The sequence below is a fragment of the Orbicella faveolata genome, unplaced genomic scaffold, assembly GCF_042242905.1.
Source record: "Orbicella faveolata isolate gen_17 unplaced genomic scaffold, um_ofav_v1 contig_27, whole genome shotgun sequence".
Taxonomy (NCBI): domain Eukaryota; kingdom Metazoa; phylum Cnidaria; class Anthozoa; order Scleractinia; family Merulinidae; genus Orbicella; species Orbicella faveolata.
In genome coordinates, this window is record NW_028301555.1 from 1,420,001 (window position 1) to 1,440,000 (window position 20,000).

Here is a 20,000-nt window from a genome sequence, read left to right on the forward strand (position 1 = left end):
AAATAGAGGGCAAGTGTCATGAACAAATAACAGAGCACAAGAACATAATGGGTTTAACTACCAAAGAATCATTGAATTTCATCTACACTCTTGGTTAACTTGCCATTCTATGACTTTAAGGAAAATCAAAAAGTCAATATTTAATTATTTCGAGACAACTACATACCTGTAGTGTGGCACATAAAAGGGATTGCAGGTCATTATACTGGGCTCTGTCTGATACGCTTTTCTACAAAAACAATGACAAAATATCTTATAAATTTGAATCACAACACAAGGAAAATTTGAATCATAATTCTTGGATTTAATGAAATAATCAGACAATGAGCCCACCTCCATCTGTAACACATGCTGCAGCCGTTGAAGAATGACCAGTGTTGTTTTTTGAACAACTTCATAACAGTCCTACAAGAAAAAACAAAAACAAAAAAAAAAAGAAAAACAAATTACAACCTTTAGCTATTTACTCTTTAATTCCAACACTTGTTACAAAAACCAAAAAAAAAAAAAAAAAATGTTAACAAATGTATGACAACTAGTCACGACTGGAGGAACTTTTAGGAAAGTCATGCTCCTATCTGGAACTTCAAATCCCACACTGTACACAAGGTTTTAGTTTGTGGTCACTGTCAGACCCGTACATATATTTTTTTCATATACTCAGTTTTTATCAGGCTGAGCTAAGAAACAAGCACTGTTTTTAGGGAGGCAAAACTGGGTACCTTTGCACTGTTCTTAATCAACTCCATTACAGCTTCATAAGCTGAACTTCTAAGATTTCCTTGATTAGCATCACACCTGGAGGAAAGAAAGAAGTAGGAAGGTTGTAGGACACAACTATTTACTCATCAAAGGATGCAGCATTTATGGCAGCAAAATTCAGGGGTTTCATTGATGGCCAAGCACCAGGTATATTACCCTCCTGCTGAGAACATTAACAAAACCCCTGAGAATTTGACCAAAAATGGTTTAAAATTCATCAATCGCAACCTTTTGAATTTGGCTGCAGCATAAAACACAAGGTTCTATTATTATTACATGCTATTGAAAGCAAGGGTCTCATTAAGGTAATCAGCATTGAGGAAACTGGTTTTCACAGGTAGGCAAATGTTTTTAAATTGAACTTCTTGATACAAAAAAAAAAATTGAAGGCAAGCAACATTAAGCTTTCACAGTCAGTCCGTTTGTGCAGTGCCCAACCCAAAAATTAATGAGATCTTTAACTAAAAGGTGCAATAACATACAATTTGTTCAGCATTTCATACCTATCTGTGACCTCAAGAAGCTTTCCTACAATCTGTTGAAACCAAGTTGACAACGCATATGTCTGCGGTTCCTCTTCATCATCAGACACCTGTGCAGCGTCATATGCTGCTTCTCCTAGAGAGTTGAACGCCTAACAACAACACAAGTCTCAATTAGTTATTTAATGTCTCTGCTTTATTTACCATTTTACAAACTCAGTCATCAAGTTTTCATATTCTATTCATATAAGTTAATAGTCGGTGGGTGGGTGGGTCGGTCGGTTGGTCGGTCAGTCAGTTGTTCAGTAAGTAAGTAAGTAAGTAAGTAAGTAAGTAAGTAAGTAAGTAAGTAAGTAAGTAAGTAAGTAAGTAAGTAAGTAAGTAAGTAAGTAAGTAAGTAAGTAAGTAAGTAAGTAAGTAAGTAAGTAAGTAAGTAAGTAAGTAACAACTTTATTTTAAGAGAGTGACACATTACAGAATCGATCATGAACTAGTGACCCCTTTTTCAAAACATGTACGTCAAGTGACTTACCCAGCAGACATTAGCAGCAACCCGCGGTTCTGCTTCAAGTGAAGTTAACAAAGTTTCAACCAGGAGTTGGAGGTTATTTTCAATAACAACTTGGGGTAATATCTCACATATACGACCAAGTGTCCAAGCCACAGAATCTCGTACAACAACGGATTCATCTCCCATTAAGTTTATTAGCATTGGTGTGGCCTGCAAAGAAATTTTACATCTGTATCAAAATAAACACCCTCATAAAAAGAAATGGTGCCCTGCGCTGATATAACCTGAGAGTCACCAACATGTTTGAGTGAGACTAAAACAATTTTTGGCTGTGAAAGAAGAGAGAAGTGACTCATCAGATAGGCCTCTGAGATTTCTAGTTTGGATCAAAAGTTTCTGCGACCCAAAATTCTCCAGATACCTGATTAACCACTCCTAAAGGAAAAGTTCTTGAAAGATTTAATACTCAACAACTTGACAGTATTGGAAAGGTGCCTTACCATCGCAGCATATGGCTGCAAAGCTTTGGGATCAGGTCCTTCCAATATTGCACCTGAAATATAAAATTGTGCTATCAGTCCACATTAAAAAAAACAACAAGACTGCAGCAGGGCTTGAAAAAAGTGCTGTCAGTTTTGTTGTTCACGGTAAAAATCATGGGTAAAAAAAAAACAGCATTTCGACCTCTCTTGGTCATTTTCAACCCTCAACATTGAACTTGAGAATGACCAAAGAGCGGTTGAAATGTCTGTTGTTAATATCCATAATTTTTCACAAGAATTGTTTTAAAAACTCTTACTGATACAGTCTTGTTATTGATTTTTTTTCACTTAATTAATTGTAGCACTTACAGTGATTTTAAGTTAAAATACACTCACCAAACGCCATAACAGCCGCATCTCTGTTTTTCCACTCTGGGTTTTTAATGTTTCCCATTATAAAGTCTGTCACAAAAGGTATCACATCATTTTCACAACACTGGGCCAACAGCATTAGGCATACACCAGCGGCTTTGCATGGATTCCAGTCATCCTCGTCATCATATTCCTCCTGCGACAAAATTTACAAACAGCTTTTTCAGGGCTTGAAATTGCGACTCACTGGTTGCCAATGCGACCAAAAATTGAGCACTGGCGACTAAATTTTCAGAACTGGTCACCAGCTGGCGACTCGCGTTTTGTCTGATAACTAAAGAAAACCACGACACAACTTTTGTTTTTAAATCTTTACATTAGGAAATCAGTCGGATATGGCAGCTAGTATACAACTCACCTTTTCGTCCCCAGTAAAATAATGTCTGATTATTACACGATAATTGAAAAAATTTAATGTACTTTGACACGTCGATACTGTGTTCACGGCGCGCCATATTGTTTCAGCGGCTTCTTCCGAAACTGGGATCGCAGGCGCACTTCAACGCCATGTGCTTTTCATTTGCTGCGAAAATGGCGGCAGATACCAATCAGTTGAAGAATTACATGAGCGAAAGGCGTCAAGGAAAGCAAGTACAAAATAAAGAACGGCATTTCGAAGAAGTAGCAAAGGGAAAATATGCAAGGACTTGTGTTTGTCTCACAATGAAAACCACACACTTAAAACGTTTTATGCCTCATTTCATTTAAAATGACTGTGGAGACAACCATCACCTTTGGAGCAGAGACATATCACCTGAGAACAACGGTAGCTTTATAACTAAGTGTTACTCGTGTTGTTTCTAATTGTTTTCGCTCTTCAATTGTGACTGTTCTTGCATGCAAAGTAACATATAAAATTGAGTTCTTGTGTAAGTTATATATAAAATGAGTTGGCGACCAAAATCTATGATCTGGCGACCAAAATTTTTCTGTTAGTTGCTAGCTGGCTCCCGAACAAAAAAGTTAATTTTGAGTCCTGTTTTTGCAGGAATTTGCAAAGCACATTTGTGAGTTTTTGCTTTCAAAGAGGAGAAGCTTTTGCTCAAAAATGGATAGTGGCAGAGCATTGCTTGATTTTCAATTGAAGGTAAACTGGAAGTTAACTCAATTAAAATTTTATCTTGATGCTACAGGTGAAATTGCCTGTTGTTGAAAGAATTCAATCACAAAGTAACAAGTCTGCAAGGGGTGTCAAGGGGTGTGGAGAACACAGGTAGAGGCCACTCAAAACTTAATGTCAAACTGTCAAACCGATGAAAACGCTTAAAAATGTATGGTCGGTGCTTTCATGGTTATGACAAATAAAAATACAGTTGGCTGTAAATTGCCTGCATGTAGCTTTTCAGAGGCACAATCCATTCAAAATGCATGCACACTCCATTTTGATGACTAATGGAGCTGACTGAGCCAAGGAGAAAAAGACTGTCATGAAGAGCTTTTACCCATAACACCTGCCTTGGCTGAAGACCCTTGACAGGAATTCTGTGGGTGAACCTCCCTGTTACCGATAATAATTCACACACAAAGCAACAAGTCTTTTACTGGTGAGAGAATCATGATTGAGGCCACAGGTAACTCAAGCCATATTGGCAGCTATACTAAAGTTTCCATGAGGAAAAGACAGTGGTTGCTAACAAGAAATGGCAGTAAAAGAGGTTCAAATGTTCTCTTTTACCTGCAACCCTATTATAAATTCCATACATATTAATTGTACTGACCTGTCTTGTGAGGCAAGCAGTCAGTAGAGGGGTAATGAAAGGTAATGCACCTTTGGCATAATGCCTGCTTGTCTGTTCTGGTTCCCTTTTAGCTTCTGCTGCCTATCCAAAACAAAGTGATGATGATGACAATGATAATGACAATGACAGTGATAGTAACACAGTATTGTGAAAAAGTAATGCAAGCGAAATGCGCGAATTTCATTCTTTGTTTTCCCGATTTTTCACGCGAAACTTCGCGCAAAAGTTCGAGCTGAACTTTGTGACATTTTGCTAGTACAAGGAGCAATTTTTCCTTGAAGTTTCGTTGCCTCACCGACAAATCACATTATTTTGCTAGCCAGGACACAAAATTTTGCTAGACATTCAACAATAGTTCAGTAGCCTTCTTGTGAACTCCTCTATGTGATCGATACGTTCAAATGGTCATGTAACTTACACGAAATATATCATTGTTTATTGTTGTAAACTGCGCTATGAATCGAAGCTTATACCTTACAAATAGTACGTATCAATCACCTGACCGGATAAAACGTGCAGCTACACTGTGAAAGGTTACACATATGTGCGAAATCTTTTAAAACAAGTTCACTGACTCTGAGTTGAGATACGGTGCTGCCAACACACAAGACCAACACTTACCATTCTTGTAAAGTCGACAAGCTCTGTTTGTTCCACATAAAAACGAAAACATCAGCAGTTCGTTGTGTTAATCCGCTAAAGCAAAATGATCTGATAAAGCCCAAATTCTAATGCGTGAAGGTCTGCTATGAATGCTTTCACAATGATGAACATTTTGAGTAGATGCCGATTGCTCAGAACAACGTCCTTGTGTTTATTCGACCCAGTTCCCTTACAGCTGTACGTGGATGTATATCCGGCCGTCGCTTTGTCTCTGCTGACGAGGTAGCGGAGACAAAGTGACCGCCGGAATTACTTCTGCATTCACATACTTGTGTCGTTTGTGAATGCGTGGCTTTGCGTTTTTTTTCTAAGGCTACAAACCAACAATAAATTTAAGTCAAGATTCAAAAATAAGGTCGCATTTTTCGACTGTGGACAGTCTTATTACATGTGCATTGTAGCCTAAAGTCCGTTTTAAATCTAAACAAAAGAAAACTGTCCGTATTCTGAAGAGAGAAGCCTGATTCTTTTGTATGTTCCAATCATTATTACTGAAAGCAGTTCTGGTAAGCTGTAATATTTGCGTGTAAGAATGTCAATAGTACAAGTTCTTAAATGGTAATGTCCCCCGGTATGCATTGCAGTACATGTAGTCACAAAGATTTTTTTACAATTTATTAACAGGTGTTACATCGGGTAAATTATAATTGAGCTAACAATATAACTACTGAACAATAAACTTTCATTTCTGATCATACTAGTTCTACCGCAGTATTGCAGTTTTACACTTTTATGACTTAAAATCAGAAAAGCACAGAACTTATCTTATCCTAGCACAACATTAACAATATAAATACAATTATCTTTATTACTAATCCGGAAAACATTGCAAAACTTTTCGTGTCCTATGACTACATTACAGTTAACTTTTTTCTTATCTGAAAAGTTCTAGAAAAAAACTATTTTTTCAATATTACAAATAATAAGTTACTCTATATTGTTGAAAAAGAAAACTCCACAAAGCCATTTCACACACCATTCAATTATTGAAAACATTACACTTTCACTATTTGTTTGGGGCTCGGATGAGCTGACAATATGCCATCTTCTGCAGAGTTCAACCAAGCTTCTTTCTCGTTCTTCGCACGGTGGCTGAACATACGGAAATTCCGTATTTCTCCAGCTTCTTCTGGATCTGGCTGCTTGTCATCTCATCATTTTTTTGCATTTGCTGATCAATGAAAGCTTTTGCTTCCTCAGACAGCTTTTTAGGTCTTCCAGAACGCGGTAAATTTGCCACGGAGCCTGTAATTCATAGTTTCTTAATGATTCGAGTAACGCTAGCGAGACTAGCACTCAAACCTTCATTCTTCAAGGACTGGGGTGAGACCTTGTTTGTCAAGGACCTTGATTTGAGTTCTTGTATAATCTGATACTTTTGGCACGATCTATTCGAGTGCTTGAAGGCAAATGAACACGAAACCTGTTGTCTGTTCTATGATACCCAAAGCGTTGCTATGGTAGCTATAATAACAAACCCGTGCAGGGACTAGGACTACGGTGTGAAACCTTGTGTGTTATTACACAACATATATGTCGTTCTCGGCAGCTTCTCAAGCGAGTGTCAACTTTTCATAATGATACCGCCTGCAAATTTTTCCTTGTCGACTAACAAGGTGAGTTTTAAAGAGAAGTTGCTCAATTTAACACTGAATTTAAATCTGTAAACATGTCCCGGCTGTGTTTCAGGTAGGCTCGATTTCTGCCACTCTCTCGAGCTCCTTTCCCGAACAGCGACTGGTAATCGAGCTTATGTTTCAGGCCGCGACAACACAACATCGAGAAGGATGATTCCTATTTACATCACAGCGAACTTTGCATGAAACTGCGCGAGTTTTTGCTTGAAATTTCGCTTTGAACTTTCGAGTAGAACGAATAATCGCTCGAAAGTTCGCAGCATATTACTGCACACTGCGAACTATTGCACGAAAGTTCATGCAGATTGAAACAATAGACATCGTGAAAATGCCACGAAATATCACAAATTGTCGAAGAGATTTCTTTTCAAGTGAAATTTCCTTGAAAAGTCACGAAAAGCGCGAATTTCGCCGAAGTTCGTTTGCATTACTTTTTCACAATACTGTAGTGATAGTGGCAATGATAATAATGGTTTATTCACAAAACATCCACAGAGTAGCTCTTCATTTGTGAAGACCTACATACAATACAACTTAAAATTACACTATAACTACAATTCTAGAAACTGAAAGTGAAACCATCCACAAAATTTTAGAGGGAGAGGAGAAGTATAAGCCAAAGTGTCAACCTGAAAATTTTCTATTTGAGATTGGTTTTTGCTTAAAGAAGCACTCCAGTCTGAGACCATTTTGTGTGCCACATGCAGGGAGTGAAATCCTTGAAGTGACTACATTTTCCAAACAGGAACTACTAATTTGGTAGCTAGTGTTGTGTAAACAGGGGGGGAACTATTTTGCATGATAACAATTACAGTGAAAATCAAATTCAACTGTAATTATTTCTCCAGTACATACAAGTTATGCAATGCTTTTGAGTGGTATATCATACAATATTCCACAAGTTAGTTGCATTTTCCAAGTATACATGCAAGCCTTTAGGAAAGTGTGCATTCCAAGAAAATAGAAGTGACAAGTGGGACATCGCATGGTATACCACAAAAGAGCGTTGCATAACTATTTTACACGAGGTCATAGAAAATACAGTGGCCCACACAATCAATGTGACATAGACACGGTGCATGACAGTAAAGTTGGCTGTAATACTGTCAAATATACAACGGCTTTCCTGTATTTGGATTGGCTGTATTTTCTAAGGCATGGTGTAAAATTATTTCAGCTATCCATCTTGGTTATCTGTTTGCATTCAGTACAAATTATTGACCAACATTTCTCCAGCATAGACTTCATGCTGTTTGAATATTATTGTTTGGTTTTAAATAGTACAAAACTGAGTGAGCAAAGAGTGGTGCCTATTCAATTGTACTTCAGTGATCTAAAAATTGAAGATGCAAACCACATGCCTCCACAGCTTCAATTGCTAAATCCATTTCCTCGTCACACACTGAAGACCAGAACTCAATACCTTGAAGAGCAACTTCATCAATATCAGATTTGATTGCAGCAATGGAAATCTACAAGAGGAAAAAAAAGGCATTAGTCCATGACAAGTTTGTTTTCACACCTGGTCAGGGTTTTTCGAAAAAACAGTTAACACCCATCCAGAACTTCATCAATGTTTTAATTGTTTTTCAAATGTTCTGGAAAAATTTTTTTTGGATTTTAGTTGACATGAAAAGTGGGGGACAGAAGATAAAAGCACAAAATCTCAGTGAAAAGTCTTAAATCCTGCTTAATAATGTTTTGTACAGCTGGGCTCTGGATGGAGAGAGGCACTGTGAGAGAAAAGTGTTTTGCCAAAGAACACATCATAATGGGCCAGTGGCAAGAGTTCTTGCCTCAATTGCACCATCGCCATCTTAAAGCTTAGATCAATAGGCCAATTCAAATTTGTAAAATTTTAAATTTTGTGCTGAGGCTTTGGGGAATAAAACAAAAGAAATCCTTTATCCATTCCTTAACCTTGATGTGATTTCTTTCGTTTTATTCTCCCGTAACCTCGGTGCCAAGTTAGAATTTTGATAGATCATAAAAAGCTTATTAGGAATCATCAAGCAGTTAGTTCCAACCTTTATAATGAATAATAAATAAATAAAAACTTTATTACTGTGTCTAAAATGTTTAGCTGAGGGGAAGAGTCCCCTCACTCGACTTACAAATCTTGTGGGATAACAAAAACTAGATTCTCCTCCAAGTTTAGTCTGCTTAGAGGGTAAAAGAGGTTTTAGACAAAACCAACAAATGTCCAATCACAGTTCTGCAAATTGTTGTCAGCCCTCATATTTCCTGGCTGATTGATCCTGCATTACCACATTAACACACTCAAGCCTGGTAGACTTACAGGAAACAGTGCTCTCCCCATGTATTCTTCCATGTGCTGATAATAGAGAGACATTATCTTCACAAGGTTCTGCAAGGCTGAAACTTTGAGCTGTTTACCAAAAGGGAAAAGAAGAAATACTAAGTGCCTATGTTCTGGTTTGGAAGAAAAGATTAAAAATCTGTGCCAGCCATCTGGCTGTATTAAAAGGGTGTTGATATTAAAGTGCCACTGAAACGAAATTTTCGTATGTGAGATTTTTGCGTAGTAATAAAGTTTCAACCTTACTTGGAAACACTGCAGACTTTTTTTTCGCATACGGTAAGCGAAAACTGCTTTTTCAGCCGTTCGAAATTGGCTGGTTAAGCCCAAAATTGGCGGCTATCTTGGCGCGGCCAAAACAGCCTAGTGACGTCACTGGTTGTATTGCTCTCATGCCGCGCTGAAAATTTAGAGTGATTATGGGAGAAGAGAATACTGTTCGAAGCCCCCCCAAAAAACATCTTAAGGACATCTCAGGGCTGTAAAGCAGATAATAACAGTAGCCTTAGACATGAAGAGGTGGAGAGTCAATCCTGGGGCTTTTCAGTCTATTTAATTGGATATTTTATGTAAGCAAGCAAACGAGTGGGAGTTCTTAGATCGCAAAATGATCGGGACTCTTCGTGAAATGGCCAGCACTCAATTAAACAATATCTACACTCATAAAGTTAAAAGACATGAAAACAAGAGAAAGCGGCTTTTGAAAATATTATCCGGAGTGCTGCTGCACGAATCGTAGCAACAACGTTTCGAGTTTTCGAGTCGCTTCGCTTCGAGGAAACCGGACGCTTTGTGAGTTTCACCGCGGATGAGATTGTGCCACAGTGACCTTTAGTCTAGTTGTATCTGCTACATCCTACAAGTTATCACAACGGCAACAATTTAAGAAACCCTCTTCTTTTATATGAGGGAGCGAATTTAAACTATAAAGGTAAACTTAGCTGCCATAACCCTACAATTATATGTTTTAAAATAAACCTTCGACTAAATAATAAACTAGTGACGTTTAACGAATTGCTTTGAACTTGAATACTATTAAATGAAGATCATAGACATAAGTATGTGCTAAAGAACTCCAAGTTATCCATCGGCCGTGAAATATTACAATTGGGAGATAGGTGTAAAAGAGAAGCGAAATTCCCGCTTTGTTTACACTGATACGTATGCGGCGATAAAGCAAACCCTGCTGCGGATCACAATTTTCAAAGATACATTTTGTCTACCACAAGAACTCTCACTTATTAGTATCATAAAAAGATGCTCTCTGTGTGCAAAGAAGTACTCGACTCAAAGCTTGTGGACCGTTAATAACTTCATGATTGTGCGGATGGCTGATGCGCTTACGGCTTTTAATGCAGCAAAGTTGCCGAGGATATATTCGAACCTTGTTAATAGACCTTAGATAAACGTGGGAATCCAAATTTCAGAACCAGGCTGAAAACAGACGACGAAATATCGTGTTTAGGCTTCAGGACGTGATACAAAAGTTGCCACACTCGCCTTCGAAATCTCCAATCGAGTACTCAAGATGTTCGAAAAGTATACTGAGCTGTTCTAATCTGTAGCATTCATTTTGGTGAATCTACATTCTTTGGCGCCCTCCAACGTTTATGATGTGTATTTCCTGTCAAGGCTGGACTGAAATTACAAGGTAGGAAACTAGTAGGTATCGACAATATGAAGAATAAACTTAAATGAATCAAGTGAAAACAAGAGAGAATCTTAAGCGCTTCTTGCGTGAATACAACCAGTGACGTCACAAGGTCCTTAAACTCGGTTCCAGAGCCCGGACACAGTTTTGCTCCAAAAAGTCGATTTCAGCAGCTAAAAAGAGCACTTTCCGTTAGGATTTGACAGAAATAAAGTTCACCATTATTTTAAGCACGTTTGAAACTATAAATTGGGCTAAAAAAAGAGAGTACGAAAATTTCGTTTCAGTGGCACTTTAAAGGGGCCTTGAGAAACGGAGCTTTTTTTCAGGGCTGTCAATAAGGGTTGTAACCCATAACAGCTGCTAAGGCTAAGTACGTTTGATGGGCCCCTAACCACCTTGATGTTATGGGTGAATTTGATACAAATCACCCAAAAAGAAACAAGTTTGCTATGTACGTGAAGCTCAAGGCTACAGGTGAATCAAAACTTAATGACAGCCCTGTTTTCTCAGTGGAATTTTAGGGTATAGCTGTAATCATGTCTGAGGTCTGGTCCATAAGATTAAGACTGGGTGCAACAAATTGACAGGAAAATACGAGGATCCATAGTGTAAACCAAGAAAACAAGGTTAATATGTTTATTGTTATTATCACTTGCCCTGAGATAGATTAAGTCTGCATACGAGCCAAGTGGCTTATCAGGCCGGAGCTAATCCTGGTTTCAATAGCATGAAGAGACAAGGAGTAGTTTTACTCCCCCCTGGATGGAATGCAAGTCCATCTCAGGGTTACCCCCAGTATTAAATTTGCCAGTACCCATTTATACACCTGGGTGGAGAAAGGCACTGTGAGAGTAAAGTGTCTTGCCCAAGAACACAACACAATATCCCCAGCCAGGGGTCGAACCCGGACCACTTGCTCTGGAGTCAAGCGCAATAACCATGAGGCTACTGCCTCCCTCCCACACCCTGAGAAAGGAAAACATATCAAATCATGTGAGTAGGAAACAGCATCTCGTTACTCACCTGAGTTTCTGTGCTTTGTGTAGCTTCACAAACAACTTGCATAATGAAGTTTCGTTCAGTCTGCAAAATGCAACAATGAGATATGACCAAGTTTAAAAATACATACAATAGGCAGTTGAGGACTGCATGTGGCTACTTTAGATATAAACAATTGGCTGAACCCCTTGTTTTGAGAGCAAATAAAATGGCTTTCAAGCCAAATTGTTATATTTTTATCAGATCAAAAAGATTTTGAGAAGTTTTTATGTTGTGTGGCAAAACATACATGTACCGACTCTTTTTTTCCTTCGAGCAACTATCTAGCAGTTTGCGTTTATATAGGTACTGGAAAATAAAAATGTTCAAGCCACAGAGCAAGGTAATAATTGGGTGTATAATTCAATCAATTGACCACTTTGACAGTAGCTTTTAACCAATTCTTTCATGCTTGAAAAGCGTTTTTCTTCCGCCGACGTCCATTCCATCTCATTTTCTTTTTTATAATTATTTATTATTATTATAATTATTATAAAAGAAAATAAGATGGAATGGACATTGGCGGAAGAAAAACGCTTCTCAAGCACGAAAGAATTGGTTAAAAGCTACTGTCAAAGCAGTCAATTGATTGAATTATACACCCACCTTCCTTGTAGACCAAATAGCCTCGAATTTGGGAGCACTTGTTCAACTCCAACCATGAAAAAACAGTTCATTGCTTTGACAGCCTTTTGTTTCAAATATTATTGTTCATGACCCATCAACTGATTGCGACCGTCAGTGCTCTGATTGGCCAGGAACACTATCCCAGGATTATGCATGTATGAACGCACTCTAATTGGCTGCTAAAACTATCCGAAGATATAAGGTTACACAGACTGGCTACGAAAACTATCTGAAGATTAAGGGTACGGACCAACCTACTTAAAGATGATGACATCAGTGACTATGCCTCTCTAAGGCTGGTAGCCACAATAAAAAGAAAAATGTCAGGTGTAAGCATATAAGCCTGACAATCTGATTATGCATTGAAATAATATCCTAGAATTTTTCATGGAAAATAACATCTGGTTTAAAGTCTCACCAGAGACTATACCATAACCAATAATAAAGCCAGATTACTAACTTACTGGCTTAGATGCATATACAATAATATCAAACTGTGTGAAGTTTCACATTTGTCAGAAAAGAAACAAAATTATCACTCATACCTCTCTTTCAAAATTCTGCTTTGTAAATTCTAGAGAGTTGAGGAGGGCATTTGTCGCTGCAAGTCTTATTGGAGCGCTGTGGACATGATTAAAAAGAAAGTTACAAGAAGTTATCATGTATATGCCATCAAAAATGGTTGCTTCCTGTTTATAAACACACAGGCTGATGCAGTCACTGAGAAAGTTTGGAAGAACTTGAAAGTAATATTTAACTAAATCGTTACCTAGTGATTGAATATACACAAAATTGTAGATATTCCCAGGGTTCCAGATAAGTTTTCAAGGTAGGGTGTCAATAGGAATTCCACCGGATCATTATTCCCACTGCTCCCACCAATTCATTATACATTTTCTATCAATTTGTCGCGTCATGTAGCTGACCCCCCACTTATCAGGAACACTGATTCCCAAATATTATTTTCCTTGTATTAGGTTTTACGTAAACACACAGCATTTTCTATTTCTCAGATGTGACAGAACCAGACCATTTTACCCAATAGATTTTAATATCAATGTACTGGATAAAACTGTGGAAGTTTAGTTGTTGGTTATGTGTTACACATGCAACCAATGCAACTACCATTGCTTGCATCTAAGCATGAACCTGTGATGCCAAAACATGTTCTAATTGGGTGTCAAACGTGGCATGATTGGTCATTAAACAATTGAAGTTTAGCAGACCCTAACGCGAACTTTGGTGCTCTGTGTCTTGCTCCCACTAATATTCCATGGTTATACTACAAGCAAAACCACTTATGCAAAAGGCGTATGCATATTAACACAAGTCAGGATCAAATTTGAGCATGAAAGTTTGTGCCATGGTCTGCTACAGGGCTGTCATTAAGTTTTGAAGCAGCTGTTGCATGTAAGTTATCACCCGTAGCAGTAAAATACATGGCCAACGGCAACACGTTCCGAAGACCCGAAAGGGCCTGAGCATCTAGGGGGTCTGGGAGCATGCCCCCCAGAAATTTTTTGAACATGAAACCCCTGGAAATGCATTTTCCTGCTTTCTAGGGCATGAAAATGACAATTTTCCTAATCAAAAACGCTGCTAAAACAGAGTGATATGTTATAGTACATCATCAGCAAATAGTGAAATAACATCTTTGTTGCACCAACCTATGCAAGTGGTCCTTATTTTAGTACTGTTTGTTTTTCACAGTGCATAATTTCAAATTCATGCACCTTAATTTACAGAGATCAAATGAATAAAGTTATAAAATATCTCCAACAGACTTGAGTGTTCCTTGTTTAAAAAAAAATAATAAAGGACAGTCCATAGTCAGCAATATGGTTTGATGTTTGCTAACAGTTATAATAATTCGTTATTATGGTCAAATGAATAAAACGGGAGTGAAACCGGAAATAAAAATTGTAATAACATCTCTATCTTACTGAGCTATCTTACCATTAGAGGAGCTCAAATAAGTTGGATCAGACATTGAACATCTCTGTCCTTTACAGTGGTAATAAGAATGAAATGCTTTACCATTTCTAGACTCGGGAAATTTTTCTTCCACTCTTTGTAGCATAATACTCGGTTCTACAGGCTGCCCATGTGTGGCTGAAATACTTGCGGTACTTGAAGCTGTGATTGCTGGTATTTGTCGACCGCTTCGACCGGCTGTTTTGTGAGCTTCCTCATTTCCATCGGTCCGTTGGGATTTTGAAAAAAATCTGTCGATCCCAGGCTGTTGACGTGGGTTCTTTTCTCTTATTCATATTAAAACATAACTTTCTCCACACACGCGTGGGTCCAAACATGATCGATCAGCCTGGACAACACTCTACATCGGTTGGCGGAATTTCTCAAAAGGTAGGAGCAACACATTGCATAATAAGTTCTGCTGCTTAAAATGGCGTCTACATGTAATTCACGGTGATAAAGCAAACTGAAAGTTCATCTCCAGAGTAAAATATAAATAGTAGAACCAAGGAGGCAAGACACCAAGAAACAGTTATGTTTATTTCAATAGGTAAATGTTTAAAAATAAATTAGGTAAGTGTAGCATGTTCGTACCATCAATCGACATCTTCACCCGTAACATCAAGTGAACTCAGCCGTAACAGGTGTTACGGGTTACGGCCCTTAATGACAGCCCTGTGCTAAGCTTCAAATGTTTGATGACCAATCATGCCACATTTGACACCCAATTAGAGCATGTTTCGATGTCACAGGTTCATGCTTAGATGCAAGTGATGGTATTTGCATTGGTTGCATGTTCACACTTAGATGCAAGTGGCGGTATTTGTGCTACAATACTAACAACTTACCTGGGTTCTTCCTTTTTCATCCCTGATACAATTGCTGTAAGAATTTTATGTGACTGATCAACTAGATGCTCAGGTTCCTGACAGAAAAACGGAAAATGGACATCAGTAATTCACAATGTTTCCACCACTAGAAATATTTCACAGTCCCTATGGCAAAGAAAGTTCTAAGCAAACAGTTCAACATTTTTCGTAACACCTATCAAACCCTTTGTGTGCACTAACTTTGCAAGCCAGCAAGACATGCAGCCTAATTCAGGCTTTTAGCCAGAATTTGAAATGTGGCCGTCCAAAATGTACTATGGGGCCTGCTCAAATGAGCAATTTATAAGGCAACATCTGAAAAATAATTTTCTGTAGAAAATAGCTGTCCACAGGACACCTGGATGCCCATCTGGCTAAAAGCCTAACTAAGTCAAGGTGAGGGCACTTTTGTTCACCTTTGAGCCAATGCAAATTTTCTATTTCAGGCAAAATGGGAATTCACTTTTTCCCAATGACGAACAGACCCTCCATTTTTCCTGTTTCCTAATCCCCCACCCACCACTAGGGATGTAGATTAAGCAGGTAGCTGGATAAAATAACTTCCTGTTGCACAAATTTAACAAGGCTGTAAGGGCTCGAAATGAAAATGCTGTTAGGATTTGAAGTCCTTTCCAAGTAAAGAAATTTCTACTAGTTTCACATCTTGGCTACATGCACGCACTCTCCCGTGCTTCAACTTTCATATTAACATCCGGTTCTCAAAAGGAAGAAAAGAAGATACAGTCAAACCGCCCATAAGCAACCACCCAAAATGTCAAGCCTAGGTAGTCGCTCATGGGAGGTGGTCACTTACGAGAGCTTAGACCATGTTGGGTCAAAATTTTGCTTCATTAGTATATGGTAACTGCAGACTTACCTCATGTTTTAAATGTTTTATTCAAGTGAATAGGCAATTTCAAGAAAATAACCCATACTTCCCATTGAGAAATTCTCATCTCTTGCACTATCCAGGAATGTGGTGTCACATCACCTTATTATCCAATTTCTGCCTTATTGTCTGTTAACTGGTCGCTTACAGGAGGTTAAAAACTAGAGAAAATTTCAAACTTTTATCTCTAAAAGTGGTCGCCACCATTTATGAGAGGTGGTCGTTTACAAGAGGTTCCAAATATAGTGATTTGACTTAAAGACTTTTGGTATTTTGGAAAACTGGTTGCTGGGGAGAGGTGGCTGCAACTGGAGGATCAACTGTATATACCATATTGAAAATTAAACCACAAGCATTGACCCAAAGCTACTTACGATATCCTGGCAAATGTAACCTATAGTTTCCAAAGCCTGCTCCTTTAATGCATTTGTACTGCTTGTTTGCACTGTAATGCTCTGTAAAATGTCCACCACTTCCAGCCATTGTCCGTGTGGGATTTCAGCACAAGCTATCGCTGCTATACACTATAAAACAAATAATAACATTAAGAGCCAGGTAGAAATGCTCCCATTATCAGGCCCCCTTCTCTTGAGAAAACTAACCCTAATTTCAGATTTAAAAAAGAGCCCAGCCTGCTTTCACTCTGACTTGGGATCTTTATTATTTTTTTAGTTTGTTAACAACTGCCTTGTGAAAAGGATTGGGTGCTCAAGGCATCCAGGGGCTTCCACTATTGGCAGCCAGCTACTAGATGGAGACCGCTCCCATGGCTGGCAAATCCTGGCAACCCAGCCATGAGCCCCCACACGGAAGGGAGAAAGCAGGCACCCGCCACACTGATAAAAGAGTGGAAAGAGAAGGGAGGTACAGGGGAGGGGGAACAACCTCTGAGCAGAGTCCCCGTGCTTGACACTCAGATGCTCAAAGAAAACGCTGACGGTGTAAAACTACTCAAATGCCTTGTGGCCCAAGAACATGTGGAATCCTGATGCATTGACAGATCTAAACACCGCTGACCAGAAAGGCAAGACTTGTGCTTCTTGTTGTTAACTCCGCTATATTTCATTTAACTGCATTTAATCATATACCATCAATAATATGGTCACAATACTGAACAGTTACATTATAATGCCATTTATTTATACCCAGTACAGGGGTTTCATTAAGGTTTTCAGCAGGAGGGTAACTGGTTTTCACAGATGGGCAAAACTATTTGAACTAAAAGTTCTTCATAAGAAAACCTTTCTACTAGAAAGCCAAACCTAGTGGGCAAAATCGTCCTCACACTCGGTCAATTTGCCTGGTGCCCAGCATTTAATGCCAATGATAAATTGGCCAAAAACAACACAGAGATGACATTCAAAGAAAATTTTGAACAAGGGGTGGGTACACTTATCCTATGTTGTAATACTCTATTCGACATGAAGGTGATGAAAGTAAATGAAGTGTCATTATCACAGTTCAAAACCTATTCAAAAAGATTAACCATGACATTTGTCAAGGTAAGTTGTTGTTTTTCTTCAAGATATCTAAATCATGATTTTAACCTCTCAAGTGGTCTAAACTAACCCAAATTGCAGGCAACTTTAGGGCCTACAAGATACTTCATACAACTTCTAGAAACTCTTATACTTTGACAGTAATTTTCGTCACATCACTAGTTGACCGAGATATACTAGACATACTTCACTTTATTACTAAGGGTTTATGTGGTACTGAATATCACGCTGAATTACCAATGAGTTTGGCTCAAATTTTGGCCATTTTCAGTAGCTTGTTTGAAAAAGTGAAAGTAAAACATTTTTCCAGTAGTTTCTTCCAGTATTAGAGCAGTTTTCAACTGCGTGTCATAAAACCAAAACCAATGAAATTACAGTACACTAAGCCAATCACAAATTACACAAACAATCCAATAAACCAATCAAAACTTGAAGTAAACACATGCAGTTGATGAAAAGTGCAGGAAAATGTGTGAATGAGTCACAAATGGTTTTGTTCTAGCTCTGACTAGGTGAAAAAGTGGGGCATGTTTTTCAAGCCAATTATGAAGCACAACAATGCAAAACCAAGTACTTTTCAACACTCAAGTGTTAACCGCTCTGTAAATATCCAATTTTAGTTAAAATTGGTATCTACAAGCAAATTGGAGTAATTCAATAAACTCTTCGGTCAGAACTATTTCCTGTCAAATTTTTATCAAAGAATATCACTTGGTTTGACTTGACTGAACCAGCCTGATGGACCACCATTCTTAAAGGCAATGTTTAACACCTTCTGTGAAATCCCCTTCTAGTAAACCTCACTCTAGCTTGTCTTTGGGTGCATTCCTTTGGGGTGATCTGGATCACTGGTCCAAGATAACTCAGATCATGATGGGTAAAAGAAACCGGTGACTTCACTCTGGTCATGGATTTATTGGCTTCTTTGATGCACCATAATCCAAGTGATCTTGAATCACTGATCCTAATCCAGATCACTACAAAGGAACATGTCCTTTGTGAGACCTAAAATCAATAAGGGAAGCTAATTTATAGCGGAAATACAGTCCCAGTTGGGCATTGCAGGACATCATGCTTAACGATAACGATCAAGTAGTGACAATTCCTGCCTTATGAAATGGGTGCAAGATGTTCGGGGTTAAGTACCACCCAGTATTGCAAGAACACCAAATCTGTCTTTGGTGCATGCGTTTAGACAGTATTGTACATCTCTTAGAAGAAAGGAAAGCAAATGCTTTGGTCTGGACATTCAGTGTGCAAAATAGAGAGACACATTCAAAAGATGTGTCAATGCCATCTTGAAAGCATGGCGATTCTTGTGCAGTGATCGTAACTTCCAGAAGCTTGGCACTGCATAACCAAAACATCTGCCTAGGTCAGTCAATGACATGCTCAGTTAAAAAGGCCCACTCTAGCAATTGCAGAGTAAGGGAATTTGCCCGGGCAAATAAAAAGCTCTCATATTTCAACTTATATAAACTGAAAGATAATAAATAGATCGTCAATTAAGTTCGGATCCTGGGGTAAAATTAACAAGTAGCAAGCAAACTGTACACAAAGAGAAGTTTTTCAAATGAACCTCTCAGTTTTTGCCCCTCAAAGCTTGAGTGGTGTTATTAGCGTCACGATGAAATGAACGGAAAGTCTTCCTGAACAGAAATGTGTACCGACATTATTTTAGAGTATTTCTTTAAAACACTTCTGAATCGGAAAAAATCAACAATGATGATAAACTTGCCTGTGGAGCGATAGCAGGTCTCGCATTTTCCGTTCCTAGAGTTTGAATCGCCTGTAAAACAGAAACGGGAAGTAAAAATTTAAATTAGCATCAATCCGGGTGGGAACCCAGGAATAAGACTTGGTAAAACCAAACGCATTTTAACTCTTCGAGGTTTCTTACCATTGTCTTGACATGACTTTTTATTTTGTCGTCCAGAGTCATCCATCGCTGCTGGTATTGTAACCTTACTGTAGCGTCTTTGGAGGTGAGCTGATTTTTCAGTTGTAATCCGGCCGCCATTCTCGCAACCTGAGACTTCGTTGCATCCGCTAACTCGCTTACAAGAGCCACCAAAAACTCGGGCTGTTGAGAAAATAGAAAAAATGAGGCCGGCACTAGCATAAAAGCTACAGCATTATCTCTTAGAGACAAGTATTTCCGTAATGAAAGTTGTACATAATTTTGTACAATGAATGACTTCAGGTTAACTTAAACTAGTACGAACAAATTTTAGGAAAAGCTTTGCTGTAAAGCCTTAAACTCACCAGATTTGCTTGAGCCGCTTGTTCCAGATAAGTTTGAGCTGCTTGCAACTCATTTTGATCTACACGATCAAACAAACACGAAATTAACCAATTTGTATTTGAAACTTGAAACAAACATCATGCAAGATCGCGGCCATGTGCTTCGACTCTGCACGCG

The 20,000-nt window shown here is 38.5% G+C and overlaps 1 protein-coding gene across 1 annotated transcript in view; it reads right to left on the minus strand.

Annotated features, from left to right (window-relative positions):
• Positions 1–20,000, minus strand: part of LOC110045920 (importin subunit beta-1-like) — a 29,052-nt gene that overhangs the window by 8,851 nt on the left and 201 nt on the right. Inside the window, exons 2-18 of the mRNA XM_020751580.2 lie at positions 19,844–19,902; positions 19,479–19,661; positions 19,317–19,367; positions 16,454–16,603; positions 15,170–15,246; positions 12,893–12,968; positions 11,706–11,765; positions 9,008–9,097; positions 8,066–8,180; positions 4,388–4,485; positions 2,634–2,805; positions 2,256–2,308; positions 1,777–1,965; positions 1,266–1,396; positions 723–798; positions 334–405; positions 167–229 (exon numbers count right to left, since the gene is read on the minus strand). Coding sequence (XP_020607239.2) covers positions 167–229; positions 334–405; positions 723–798; positions 1,266–1,396; positions 1,777–1,965; positions 2,256–2,308; positions 2,634–2,805; positions 4,388–4,485; positions 8,066–8,180; positions 9,008–9,097; positions 11,706–11,765; positions 12,893–12,968; positions 15,170–15,246; positions 16,454–16,603; positions 19,317–19,367; positions 19,479–19,661; positions 19,844–19,902 — 1,715 coding nt within the window. The remainder of the gene's footprint in view (positions 1–166; positions 230–333; positions 406–722; positions 799–1,265; positions 1,397–1,776; positions 1,966–2,255; positions 2,309–2,633; positions 2,806–4,387; positions 4,486–8,065; positions 8,181–9,007; positions 9,098–11,705; positions 11,766–12,892; positions 12,969–15,169; positions 15,247–16,453; positions 16,604–19,316; positions 19,368–19,478; positions 19,662–19,843; positions 19,903–20,000) is intronic.